Below are 13753 nucleotides of genomic sequence, written 5' to 3' on the forward strand. Positions count from 1 at the left end.
ATGATCTTTTCCCCACCCTACCTCACGACAAAAAGAGTCATTTATCCACTATTTCTGACACATAGTTAATACTTAGTTTCTTTTCAAAATTCGGCTATTTTCTAATAATACCCAAAAAAACTTATTATTAGTAGGCTTGTTACTGTTGTAAAAGTCAAGGAAAGCTGCAACATCAAATACACATGCGTAAACGATCGTAAAATAATATTTTGTGTGGAGCCCACCATCACTATGCATGCATAGTAACTTACTTTTTCCTGCCTATATAAACGAACGAATTCGTTCGTTGTAAATCACATTTCATACTTCAACAATAAGAAGTTATAAGAACTCTCTCTCCTCCTCTCATCTCTTTATTTTCAATATCCCGATCTTTCTGCGGGTATAATTCTTTCTCCATTATTTATATTTATATACACCATATAATAAAGTAATTATTATAACACGTTATCAGCACGATCACTCTATGATCGCTGAAAAAAAAAATACGGTATTATACCGGGCGGTATGTCGCCTCGTTAAAAGAAAAAATATGAGAAAAAAAAAAAAAAGGAGAAAAGAAAATTATATAAATAAATAAAAGAAACTATATATGTATATATATGTTACTTCATGCATCATAATTAATTATTTTCTGTTAATGGTTGGCTGAGCCACCTGAAATTTTATTCACTACTTTAAATATTTATTTCTGCTACCGTTCGGCTGAGCCGCCTTAATTTTATGTACTGCTTTAGATATTTATTTCTGTTGCCGGTCGGCTGAGCCGCCTTAATTTTATGCACTGCTTTAAATATTTATTTCTGCTACCGGTCGGCTGAGCCGCCACATATATATTTACTGTTTCTATGTGGATAATTCGTCACCATAATATCACTGTGAATTATTTATTTATATTATGGTTTATTCACCTGTATAAATATTTTTATCTGAATCGATAATTTTTATCTTATTGATCTCTAATTTTTCAGATTAATTTTTTTGTTTAAATCTTTTTCCGCCAACGGTCTCAAAGAAAAATTTCAAAAATTTTTCAAAAAATTCAACTTTTTCCAACGGCTAGGAATAGTATTTTTCAATCTATAAATTCATTCATTTTCTCATTCATTTCATCAAAACAAAATTTTTTCATCTCTCTAAAAAAAAATCTCTCCGAAAAAAGAAGAAGAATTTTGAAGTTTTGAAGTTTTGAAGAATGTTTCGATTATTTTTAATATTTGTTTTTGGAATCATTATTATGTGTATCTATAATCTTTGCGTTGTAGATTTTACTCCGCAAGAATTTCGTTTGACCATTAGTTTACTTGTTTGTACGCTTTTTCTTTTTGTAATCGCTTGCATTATTAATGTAAACGGTTCATTTTAAATATATTTTAAAATAAATTAAATAAAGATTTCTAATAATATTCCATGTTTTTATTTTTAGAAAACAAATGGCAAACATTGAAAAGCTTAAGATCCAAGGTCTTCAAATTACTGGAGCAAATTACATAGCATGGACCACTGATGTGGAACTTCATTTAGATTCGCAGAATCTATTGGAGACGATAAAAGAGAAAAATGAATCACCTGCCAATGAAAAGGCAAAGGCGATAATTTTTCTAAGAAAGCATCTAGATGAAAATCTGATGCATGATTATGCAAATGTAAAAGACCCCGTAGAGTTGTGGAAAGCTTTAAAAAATAGGTTTGACAACCAGAAAGCAATAACTCTCCCACATGCCCTTGACGAATGGGCAAATTTGAGGTTCCTAGATTTTAACAAGGTAGCACAGTATAATTCTACCATGTTAAGGATCGTGGCTCAGTTGGAATACTGTGGTAAGAAAGTGAGCGAAGACGAAATGCTCAATAAAACCTACCTTACATTCCATAAGGAGCACTATGTTCTTGCAGAACAATACAGGAACTGCAAGTACAAAATGTTTTCCGAGCTGATTGTGGCGCTTATGATAGTAGAGAAGAATAATGAACTTCTCATCAAAAACCACAATGCTCGGCCTGCAGGAACCAAAGCATTCCCTGAAGTGAATGCAACGGATGTAAAAAATCCGGAGAAAAAAGATGTAAACTATCCCGAGAGAGGGAATCAATCATATCGGGGTCGTGGTGGTCGTTTTAATCGTGGGCGTGGAAGAAATTACAACTCACGTGGAAGGGGGTCGTTTAAATGGGTTCGTCCTCAAAATGATTCAAAAGGGAAGGAACACCAAGAAAATTCCATCCAGAAGAGTGAGAATGTGTGTTATAGATGTGGATCTAAGGGACATTGGGCCCGTACGTGTCGAACTCCCCCACATCTTTGTAAGTTGTACATGAATTCCACGAAAGGAAAAGGGAAAGAAGTCAATTTAGCAGAAAACTTCGAGGATACATCGTATCTCGATTCTCCCTCCTTTGCAAATGATTTGGATTAGACCGCTTTTGCGGTTAACTAAAGAGCTTGTATTGAGACTGCTGAAATAGTCTCTAGTTATGTCATATATACAATATTATGCTTTTGTTATTTTGAAAAATAATGTTGTTTTAACAACAATTTAATGTATAATTATTGTGTGTTTTCCTTTTATGAATAAAATTTACTTTCTTTTTATTGATGTTTATCTTAATCACAGAAATGGATGAAACAATCTCCAAGGAAATGGCTCAAGAAATTTGCATACCAGATAGTGGGACAACACACACTATTCTAAAGGACAAAAGATATTTCTCTAACTTAAAACCGACAAACATGATTGTCAATACAATATCAGGTCCTGTAGACGTGATTGAAGGAACTGGTATGGCCAACTTTATGTTGCCTAATGGAACCAAGTTTTCCATAAAAAATGCCTTGTATTCTCCAAAATCTAAAAGGAATTTGTTGAGTTTCAAAGACATATACCTTCAAGGATATGATACTCAGTCTGCAACTGAGAATGAAAAGAAGTATATGTACATAACTTCTGATAAATCGGGAAAAAGGCTTATATTGGAAAATTTTCCAAAACTTCCTTCAGGATTGCATTATACTCATATAAGTGCAATCGAATCGCATCTAGTGATTAAAAGAAATCCAGAAGATTTCACATTATGGCATGATCGCCTCGGTCATCCAGGCACCTCGATGATGCGAAAAATCATAGAGAGCTCACATGGACACCCATTGAAAATCCAGGAGATATATCATGGGAATAAAAAGACATGTGCCGCATGTTCTCTTGGAAAACTTATCATAAGGCCATCGCCAGCCAAAATTGATAAAGAATTACCAAAATTCCTTGAACGAATTCAAGGAGATATTTGTGGACCAATACATCCACCATGTGGACCATTCCACTATTTCATGGTATTAATTGACGCATCCAGCAGATGGTCACATGTTTGTCTATTATCATCTCGAAATATGGCATTTGCGAGATTTCTAACTCAAATAATCAAACTGAGGGCTCAGTTTTCTGATTACCCTATTAAAAGAGTTAGACTAGACAACGCTGGTGAATTTACATCCCAAGCTTTTAATGATTATTGTATGGTAACGGGAATTGAAGTAGAACATCCTGTAGCTCATGTTCATAAACAAAATGGCTTGGCGGAATCATTAATTAAGCGTCTGCAATTAATTGCAAGACCATTGATCATGAGATCAAAACTCCCAACCTCTGTATGGGGACACGCTATTTTGCATGCTGAAGCACTTATCCGAATGAGACCAAGTGCATATCATAAATATTCCCCATTACAACTAGTATTTGGTCGTGAACCAAATATTTCTCATCTAAAGATTTTCGATTGTGCGGTATATGTGCCTGTAGCACCGCCACAACGAACAAAGATGGGACCCCAACGAAGGTTAGGGATATATGTGGGTTATGATTCTCCATCTATTATAAGGTATTTAGAACCTCGAACTGGTGACCTCTTTACGGCACGCTTTGCTGACTGTCATTTTGATGAAAAAGAGTTCCCAGTTCTAGGGGGAGAAAGCAAACAAGTAGGAAAGAATATAAAGTGGAGTGTACCATCTTTGTTACATCTTGATCCTCCTACGAAACAGTCGGAACTGGAAGTTCGACGAATTATGCATTTACAAAGTATAGCAAATCAATTACCTGATGCTTTTGCAGATACTAAAACGATAACCAAATCACATATTCCAGCTGCAAATGTTCCTGCTCGGATTGAAATTCCACAAGAACATAGAAAAGCAGACGATACACGCGAGTCTAGAACACGCCTGAAGCGTGGTAGACCAGTTGGTTCTAAGGATAAAAATCCTAGAAAGCGAAAGGAAGCTGAAAAGATCGATATTCCCAAAATAGCAGAAAGCATTTTGGAAGAAACGAATCATGAGTCTAATGACAATGATGAGCATCATGAGCCTGAAGGAAATCATGAGATTTCTATCAACTATATCCATAATGGAAAGATCTGGGATCGAAATAAAATGGATGAAGTCGATGACGTTTTCTCATACCTCGTAGCAAAAGAAATAAATGAGGAAAACGAAGATCCAGAACCACAGTCTGTATATGAATGTCAAAAGAGACACGACTGGATAAAATGGAAGGATGCCATCCAAGTCAAACTTGATTCACTTAATAAGCGAAATGTATTCGGACCTATTATACTCACACCTGAAGATGTGAGACCGGTTGGATACAAGTGGGTTTTCGTTAGAAAACGAAATGAGAAAAATGAAATTACGAGATACAAGGCTCGTCTCGTAGCTCAAGGATTTTCTCAAAGACCCGGGATTGATTATGAGGAAACATATTCCCCCATTATGGATGTAATAACGTTTAGATTCTTGATGAGTCTAGCGGCTGATAAAAATTTAGAAATGCGTCTCATGGATGTTGTTACAGCATATTTGTATGGATCATTAGATACAGATATCTATATGAGAGTTCCCGACGGGTTTAAGATGCCAGAAGCATTGAAATCTAAACCCAAAGAGTTATGTGCAATAAAGTTACAAAGATCATTATATGGGTTAAAGCAATCTGGGCGAATGTGGTATAATCGTCTCAGTGAACATTTAACGAAAGAAGGATACGTAAACGATCCTATATGCCCATGTGTTTTCATCCAGAAAACAAAATCCGGATTTTTGATAATCGCGGTATATGTTGATGATCTAAATATAATTGGGACTCAAGATGAAATACAGAAAGCAACAAACTATTTAAAAGGGGAATTCGAGATGAAAGATCTCGGACAAACAAAGTTTTGTCTTGGCCTACAAATTGAACATTCCCAAAATGGTATATTTGTGCACCAATCCACGTATACTAAAAGAGTGCTAAAACGATTCAACATGGATAAGGCAACTCCTCTGAGTACTCCTATGGTCGTTAGATCACTTAACGTTGAGAGTGATCCATTTCGACCGCATGAGGAGAATGAAGAGATACTCGGTCCTGAAGTACCGTATCTAAGTGCAATTGGAGCCCTTATGTATCTTGCAAATTGCACTCGACCTGATATATCATTTTCAGTCAATCTTTTGGCTAGATTTAGTTCATCTCCTACACGAAGACATTGGAACGGAATTAAACATGTCTTTCGTTATCTTCAAGGGACTATTGATTTAGGGTTATTTTATCCTAAAAATATAAATGGTCAAATGATTGGTTTTGCAGATGCAGGATATTTATCAGATCCACACAAAGCTCGATCCCAAACAGGATACGTATTCACGATTGGAGGTACTGCTATATCATGGCGTTCTCAAAAGCAGACACTTGTAGCTACTTCTTCAAATCATGCTGAGATCATCGCACTCCATGAAGCGAGTAGAGAATGCGTGTGGCTAAGATCAATAAGTCGACATATTCAAACCAGTAGTGGAATTAGTCTGAATACAGAGCCAACTATCTTGTATGAAGACAATGCTGCATGTGTTGCTCAGACAAAGGAAGGATATATCAAAAGCGATAGAACCAAACATATCCCTCCAAAGTTCTTTTCATACACCCAAGAACTCGTGAAGAATAAAGACATTGAAGTAAAATATGTCCGATCATCCGAGAATTCTGCGGATCTCTTCACGAAATCATTACCCACCTCTATATTCAGGAAACATGTTCATAACATTGGAATGCGTCGTCAACAAGACTGTAAGTTATGATCCTGATCATTCGAGGGGGAGCTTGCGCGGTTGCACTCTTTTTACCTACTATGGTTTTTCCACCGGGTTTTCCTAGAAAGGTTTTTAACGAGGTAACATAAAATATTACGCAAGAGACATAGTGACACTGGTCTCCAAGGGGGAGTGTTGTAAAAGTCAAGGAAAGCTGCAACATCAAATACACATGCGTAAACGATCGTAAAATAATATTTTGTGTGGAGCCCACCGTCACTATGCATGCATAGTAACTTACTTTTTCCTGCCTATATAAACGAACGAATTCGTTCGTTGTAAATCACATTTCATACTTCAACAATAAGAAGTTATAAGAACTCTCTCTCCTCCTCTCATCTCTTTATTTTTAATATCCCGATCTTTCTGCGGATATAATTGTTTCTCCATTATTTATATTTATATACACCATATAATAAAGTAATTATTATAACAGTTACTAATTAATTATGTAAGCATGTAATAACATATATATATCACTGACCCACGTGTATATATATCCCACTCTTCTCTACCTTTTTTCTCTCCTTACCAATTCTAAACGCCTCTCTGTCTATTTCTTAAGCTTTCTCTCTCTAACGGCGGAGCCATGGGTTATCCGGTGGGCTACACTGAGCTCCTCCTCCCAAGAATCTTCCTTCACTTACTCTCTCTCTTAGGCTTAATCCGAACACTCATAGACACTGGTTTTCGAATATTGGGTCTACCCGACTTCCTCGAATCCGACCCAGTTTCATCGTCATCATCATGGCCGGAACCACCGTCTATGTCCACGGCGGCACATCATCACCAAGAAAGCTCATTTCTCTTTCCAGTAGCGGCGAGGCTAGCAGGAGAAATCTTACCCGTTATCAGATTCTCGGAGCTAAACCGACCCGGATTCGGATCCGGATCAGATTGCTGCGCGGTGTGCCTCCACGAGTTCGAGAACGAAGACGAGATCCGACGGCTGACGAATTGCCAACACATATTTCATCGGAGCTGTTTGGACCGTTGGATGATGGGTTATAATCAGATGACGTGTCCACTTTGTAGAATGCCGTTTATTCCTGATGAGTTACAAGTTGCTTTTAACCAACGAGTTTGGTCTGAATCTGACATTCTCGCAGAATCAACTTAGATTCTTCTTTCTTCTTTTTTCTTTTTTAGTGGAATTAGTTTCTGCAAATGGGAAAATAATTTCTTTCTTATTTTTTGTGTTTTTTTTTTGTTTAATCTTTAGTTGAGTGGTTGTTATATGTAAATATAGCATTATAGGTGGTGGTTCTTGGTAAATTAGAAGAAGGAAATTTGTATTATCCGTTGAGGAAAAAGAAAAGGAAATGAAATGGAAATCTTAATCCATTTTACTACTTATAGGCTTTTTTTTTTTACTCCAACTTGGAGGGGAGTGAAATAAGAATTTATTACAAATTGACAAGATAGTCATACTTTTAGTCTGACCATTCTTGGAACCTTAGTCGACCTGATATTAATATTTTACTTGAACCCCTTACTTACCAAAAATGGTTCTTGCAGTTTATTGATAAAAAGATCAATTCACTGAACGACCAAAGTATGTGGAAAGCACGGTCTAACGGACTAACAAATTGGTAATAATAACTATTTCAATTTCTTAAACATGAATTAGGCTAAAACTAAAAAGCCTTAAAATCATGTTAAAGTTCTTCAACTTTCATATTTTACGTTTTACATAAAGTAACAAATTATCTAATTAAACAATTTAAATAACGCAGCTGCTAAAAAAACAATATAAACAACTCTCTGTATTAAATGCCCTAATAAAATCTGAATTTTAAAATATATTTCTTTTATTAAACTCCATTATACTATCCTCAAATACGACAAGTTATGAAAAATATCAAATATTGTAACTAAGTTTACTAATTTTAAACAAATAACTTTTGCAAATAATGTCTTCCAAGAGAGGAAGGCTGACCAAATTCACATATGAGGATTTTCTTTTCGTTGAGGTCTGTGCGTTTGACCGTTGAAGTTACTCGTAGATCGATACAAATTTATTTTTACTTCATATCGTAGTTTCCTAATTATGATCCAAATTAGGTATGATTAGATATGATTTGAAGATCATCATATTATTTAAATTTTCAAGACCACATAGTCTTCAACGATTTAGAATTGTTGTAGGAAAAAGAAATTAGAAATGGAGAGTTCACGGTCCACCACAGAGAGAGCACAGAGAGGTCCAAACGTTAAGCAAAGAAGACTTCTCCTTAAGTGGAATATGCTCAGCTGTTGCCACGTGGCCTTCGTAGGATTGTCTGCGTTTGTGCCTATTTTTCTAACCCCCCAATTAGGAAAAGCCCCACACGCTTCTAATCATATTAAGCTTTCGGTTACCATTACACCATCAAAGTAACAAAGACCCTTTTTCCAAAAAAATATTATAATTGCTTCTATTGATAAATGATACTAGCTAGTAATATTGTAGAGTTATAGATTAGAATACTAGAGTTATAAAAATTGAAAGGACAAAAAAAGTTGAAACCAAACGGTGAATTATATTATGCAAACCAAAAAATAGTTACTAGTTTTACAACTAAGTAATGTAATGACGACTTTTTGTTTGTTTTCTTCTTCATAAAGTAACACTAACTAATACAATTTTATTAATATATAATAAAACGTTCTTTAGATATATCATATATGTAAAAATCTTATACCGAAACATACTAATTTTTGAAGCTTTTAGAAAGTCGGCCGGGTATGGTAAACCATGAATTTATTATATATTCACATCACATGGAACATAATTTTAGTTGTATGAAGATGATTACCACAAGTAAGCATGGACAAAAAAGCCAGACCCAATATCCGAACCGATACCTGGATCGAAAAAATCGGGTTGGGGCGGGTTAGGGTATTAGGAAATTATCTTATTGGGTAGAGTTTTGGTCTACCCGTGAGTATCGGTTCGGATCGGAGAATACCCGTTACCTATTTTGGGTACCCATAAACCCGAGGCTTTTAAACATGTGTTTATATATGTACTAGATTAGGACCCGTCCGATGTGCGGGTTTTAAATTTTTAAAATAAAATAAAATTTAACAAAAAAACATGTTCAACTTTTTATTGTGAATAGAAACTATTTTAAGAGATAAGAAGATAAAATTTTAACTAGATAGAAGATTTGTTTATATATTCATCTTTTGCCTTAATACACTTATTTGCATTTCTATATTTTATAATTGTTGGTACATTTATTATAATAGTAAAGTAAATTTAAATTACCATTCACCAAAATTTTTCCCAAGATATTCATCACTATTATTTAAGTTAAATCTAAAAAGATGTTGTTTGAAGTTTCGCCTAGAATATGATTCTAAAACTTTTTTTGAAAATATAAACCACTGGTCAAACTGTCATCTTATTTACATCTATTTACAATTTAATAGTTTTAACTCAATTTTTTTTTTACACTCAATCATATTATATTGTTGAAATCTGCTATTTACTACCACTGTAAAATATCTCTATGACCATATAAGGCAAAGTATATGTTTTTTTCTCGTGTTTCTTTACATTCACTTTTAAATAGTTTTTTTAACAATTAAAATTGATTAACAAAAATATAATATTTTGAATGAAAAAAATATAGGAGAATCCAAAAAAAAATAACACACTTAAGTTTTGGTTTTCCAAAACTATCATTATTAGTTTAATATTCCAAACTCCACTTAATTTCTGGTTTTTCCAAAATTAAACCAAAACTAAAATTAATCTTTGAACATTCATAACTAAACCCTAAATACTAAACCCTTCCTCTTAAAAATATACATTTGATCTAAAATAATTAACCCAAACATTTAATTTTTAAACCTTTGAAAATCAATTTTTAGTAGCTTTAAATTAGGATTAGTAAATGATTTTTTTAATTTCTATTTTTATTTAATAAGATACATATAGTTTCCTTAAAATTTTTACTTTTTAAAAAAAAATTTATATAAGATATATACGTATAGTTACCTTATAATTATTTTCTTAGATTTCTATTTTTAATTAATAAGACACATCTAGTTTCTTATAATTATATTCTTTAGATTTTTAGAATTGTTTTATATAAGATATATACGTATAGTTTTCTTTTAATTTTTTTCTAAATAAATAAAATTTGAGATCGATAAATTTAACATGTATGTATAGTTTCTTATTTTTAAAAATAAATAAAAGGAATTTTGTTTAATACATGTCAAAATCTGAGATCGATAAATTTGACACGTGGCACGATCGTATGAGTTATTAACTTTGAAAACCATACTTTATATAATAAGATATAGATATATAGTTATATAATCATATAGCCCTAGCTTTTGAGTTTTGACGATTGAGTTTCCTAATTTCCTTCTAGAATCCATATTCCTTCAATATTCTCTGCTTAAAATCTCTTTTTGAGTCTCATTATCGAAACTGGAAACTCTCGTCGTGACACTCTCGACGACTTTACCGTCACCGAACAATCCGATGTCATGTGATTTTGGATTGGATTTACTCTTAACACTTAAGACTTAAGTAGTTATTTGTGATTTTGGATTGGATTTAGTCTTTAGATGTCATGTTTGATGTTCAGTTCTCTTTATTTGATCATTTGAGCATGTACAGTGATTTGTCATGTTTGATGTTAAGTTCTCTTTATTTGATCATTTGAGCATGTCCAGTGATTTAAAACTTCGGGTATTGGAGTCATATTTCGGGTTTGTGGGTAATTTTAACCATTTAGACCCGAACTCAATGAGGATCCAAAATTTTCAGGTTTTTTCGGTTCTCATGCTTATTACCCAAACCGATCCGAACCTGACGATACTCGAACCGGACCAGAACTGAATATTTAGAAATACCCGAATGGACCATAAATTCATTACCCATTCAACCCGAATCCGAACGGGTTACCCATATGCCCAGACCTAACCACAAGTAGTGTTTTGAAGAAATTGTAGAAAAAAGAGTAGTGTTTGGTAGATATGTTACTATTTAGACAGTCTAATAAGAATATTATTTAACTTTGAAGATTAATTTACAATAACTTGAGTCTTTAACATTGGCAAAAAGAATGTATTTTCAAACAAAAATGGGAAATCTCTCTTTTAAGTAATTACTATCCGGCAAAATTAACTAATATATGGTGGGATTTGACCCTCTTTGACTAGAAAGGCTAAAGGCAAAAAAAAGGATGCTCGAATTATTAGCACTAACTATATATTTTAGTGTTACGAATTGTCATTATTTATTTTGATTACTCAAGAGCTCATCCTCCAATGGATCGGATCCACGGTGGAACGTACCATTGTTCATTTGTTTGCACAAGTTGACAATCGGTAATACCTTAACCGGTTCGGTAGACCGACAAATCTTTGGAATTAGAGAAAAATATTACTGGAACGTATAAATTTAAACATATAGATATCATAAACCAAGTCCACAACTAATATATATGGTTTTCTAGAGTTAATGGTTCAATAGATCTAAGAGAAAGAAAAAAAAAACAGAAAATCGATGAGACAACAAATCGGATAATATACTTGCAAAGTAATCACAACTTTGATCGGAAGATTGAGATATCGGTTAAAGTTCTTACTTTGAGTGATATCCAGGTGCTGGTGGGTATCCCGGAGCTGGCGGATATCCCGGTGCAGGAGGGTAACCGTAACCGGGAGGTGGATAGCCTGGAGCAGGAGGGTAACCATGGCCAGTCTGTGGATAGTAATGCTGGGGATAGCCAGTAGCTGGAGGGTAACCGGCATAGGGAGGGACTGGTTGATCAATGCGAGACATTTGCTGAGCCGGTGGCACTGACATTGGCTGAGGACTAATCACACCATCTCTTTTGTCCATCTCAATCTTGTGTTGTGTCTGCAAGCAAAGAGAGGAGATTGGTTTTTGGTCATACCAAAAATAGAAGATGTTTAAAAATTAGATTTGCATACCTGCATACACGCACAAACCCTGAAAATCAAGACCAGAGTACAGAATCAGCAATAATAAACATTTGGTATGAGCCATTTGGCTATATTTAATGTAGCGAAAGCATGTCAGCGACATATAAATCGAGGAAGGGATTATACATACGTGCAATAGACCATATCCGCCAAACAAGAAAGAAGCTGAGAAGCTTCAGAGAGTTCATCACTTCCTACAATGCAAGCGACAAGAGAGAAAATGCAAGCGATTTGGTTGAGGCAGAACATAAATCCCTGCAAAACAACGAAAGAAGATGGGAAAGATGTTAACACACACAAACATGTATTCGTCGGAAAGTGAGAACAAAGAGGGAAAACTAGGAAGTACAATTATGCAATTGTCGCATTTTGTTGTATGGATGTTGAATTCATCTTGCAGCATAAAACGAGTAGATGCCACAGAATTCCCGAAACAGAGACACACCTAAAGAAATGTCAAAAATCACAAGATCATAAAAGGAGTGAAATCTTAACAAAATCAAATAAAGTTTTTAGGAGAAAGATTCTATCACAAGACATTAAAGATTGTATCACAAGTCATCTCATTTTGTTCACCAAAATGTATATCAAAGGCTTCATTTTGTACCTCAGTGGCAAGACAAAATTGCGGGCATTTGCTTTCTCCACACTTACCACTACAAGGCATGTAACCACCACAACAAGTGTACCTTCACAAAACAAAAACAACACAATAACATTATTTATGAGAAACAAATCTCATTGTTCAACTCTACAGATAGTAGAATTCAATACCTTGACATGTCATTGTAAAGTGCTCTTTTCCGAAGTAAGTATGAAACGCAAGGTCCACTACAATCATCATGAATAGCAGATTTAGATGTGAACCAAAATCATTCAGTGACAAAAACATGTTCATCATTTGGTTCAATATATAACTCCAATATGATAACAAAAGTTGTTAAAATGCAAAGAGAAATTAGATATTGAATAGCATCGGATTTAACTGTTATATAGAAATCATTAAAAGTTGAAAACAAGATTTTGACAAAATTTTAAAATCAATGATCCTATAATAACACAAGATTTTGATTAGATTTGTTAAAACTCTATTTCTTGATCTATAATCAACAAGATAACATAACAAAAGTTTTATTGAAATCGATAGTGATGAACAGAAACCACTTACCACAAACACGAGAAGAAACAATCTGCAGAAACCAAATTAAGAAGAAAAATAACCAAGAATTATTCGATCGATTCTCTAACCAAATAAATATAAACGTTCAAATACATATAGCCAGAGATAATTACAAGGAGTATCGGCCGAGACGGTGCTCATGAGATCGGAGTGCCATAAATTCCGGTAACTTTGCCGGAGTTGCATCTTATCAAGCTTATCCTGCGAACCCGCCATAATTTTGATAATTTACCACGATCAAAAACACAAATCTCTTCACCAGAAATTAGCTAAATACCCCCACAAAACAAACTATGAAATTTATTCCCCAATAAAAATCGAAATTGGTAACAAATCAACTAAACATTCAATGTTTTTTCTTTGCTTAATTTGGTAACAAACGAACTTTAGAAACTTATTTTTCTCTCTTTCTCTTTCTTTCCTTTTTTTTTTTTGGGGTATTTCCCTTTTATGTTTTTTTTTCTAAATTTAACTACTTGACTTAAATTTCGCTC

At 34.0% G+C, this 13753-nt stretch overlaps 2 protein-coding genes across 3 annotated transcripts; one reads left to right on the forward strand and one right to left on the reverse strand.

The window, feature by feature from the left end:
• The first annotated feature begins 6556 nt into the window (after nucleotides 1-6556).
• LOC9306709 (E3 ubiquitin-protein ligase RHA1B) lies at nucleotides 6557-7537 on the forward strand. Its single transcript, XM_002868551.2, has one exon. It carries the CDS (start codon nucleotides 6714-6716, stop codon nucleotides 7242-7244), a length of 531 nt encoding a protein of 176 aa, XP_002868597.1. The 5' UTR covers nucleotides 6557-6713; the 3' UTR covers nucleotides 7245-7537.
• A 3925-nt stretch (nucleotides 7538-11462) lies between these two features.
• LOC9304671 lies at nucleotides 11463-13694 on the reverse strand. Of its 2 annotated transcripts, none has more exons than XM_021016555.1 (8): nucleotides 13373-13694; nucleotides 13248-13269; nucleotides 12854-12910; nucleotides 12687-12768; nucleotides 12429-12524; nucleotides 12210-12334; nucleotides 12073-12086; nucleotides 11463-11998 (listed from the first exon to the last, which is right to left on the reverse strand). In XM_021016555.1, exons 1-8 carry the CDS (start codon nucleotides 13473-13475, stop codon nucleotides 11715-11717), a joined length of 783 nt encoding a protein of 260 aa, XP_020872214.1. In that variant the 5' UTR covers nucleotides 13476-13694; the 3' UTR covers nucleotides 11463-11714. The 2 variants fall into 2 exon arrangements, with proteins under 2 accessions (XP_020872214.1, XP_002870638.1); XM_002870592.2 differs by having other exon boundaries at nucleotides 11463-11993; nucleotides 12068-12086.
• Nucleotides 13695-13753: the final 59 nt, after the last annotated feature.

Source organism: Arabidopsis lyrata, assembly GCF_000004255.2.
Source record: "Arabidopsis lyrata subsp. lyrata unplaced genomic scaffold ARALYscaffold_7, whole genome shotgun sequence".
Taxonomy (NCBI): Eukaryota; Viridiplantae; Streptophyta; class Magnoliopsida; order Brassicales; family Brassicaceae; genus Arabidopsis; species Arabidopsis lyrata.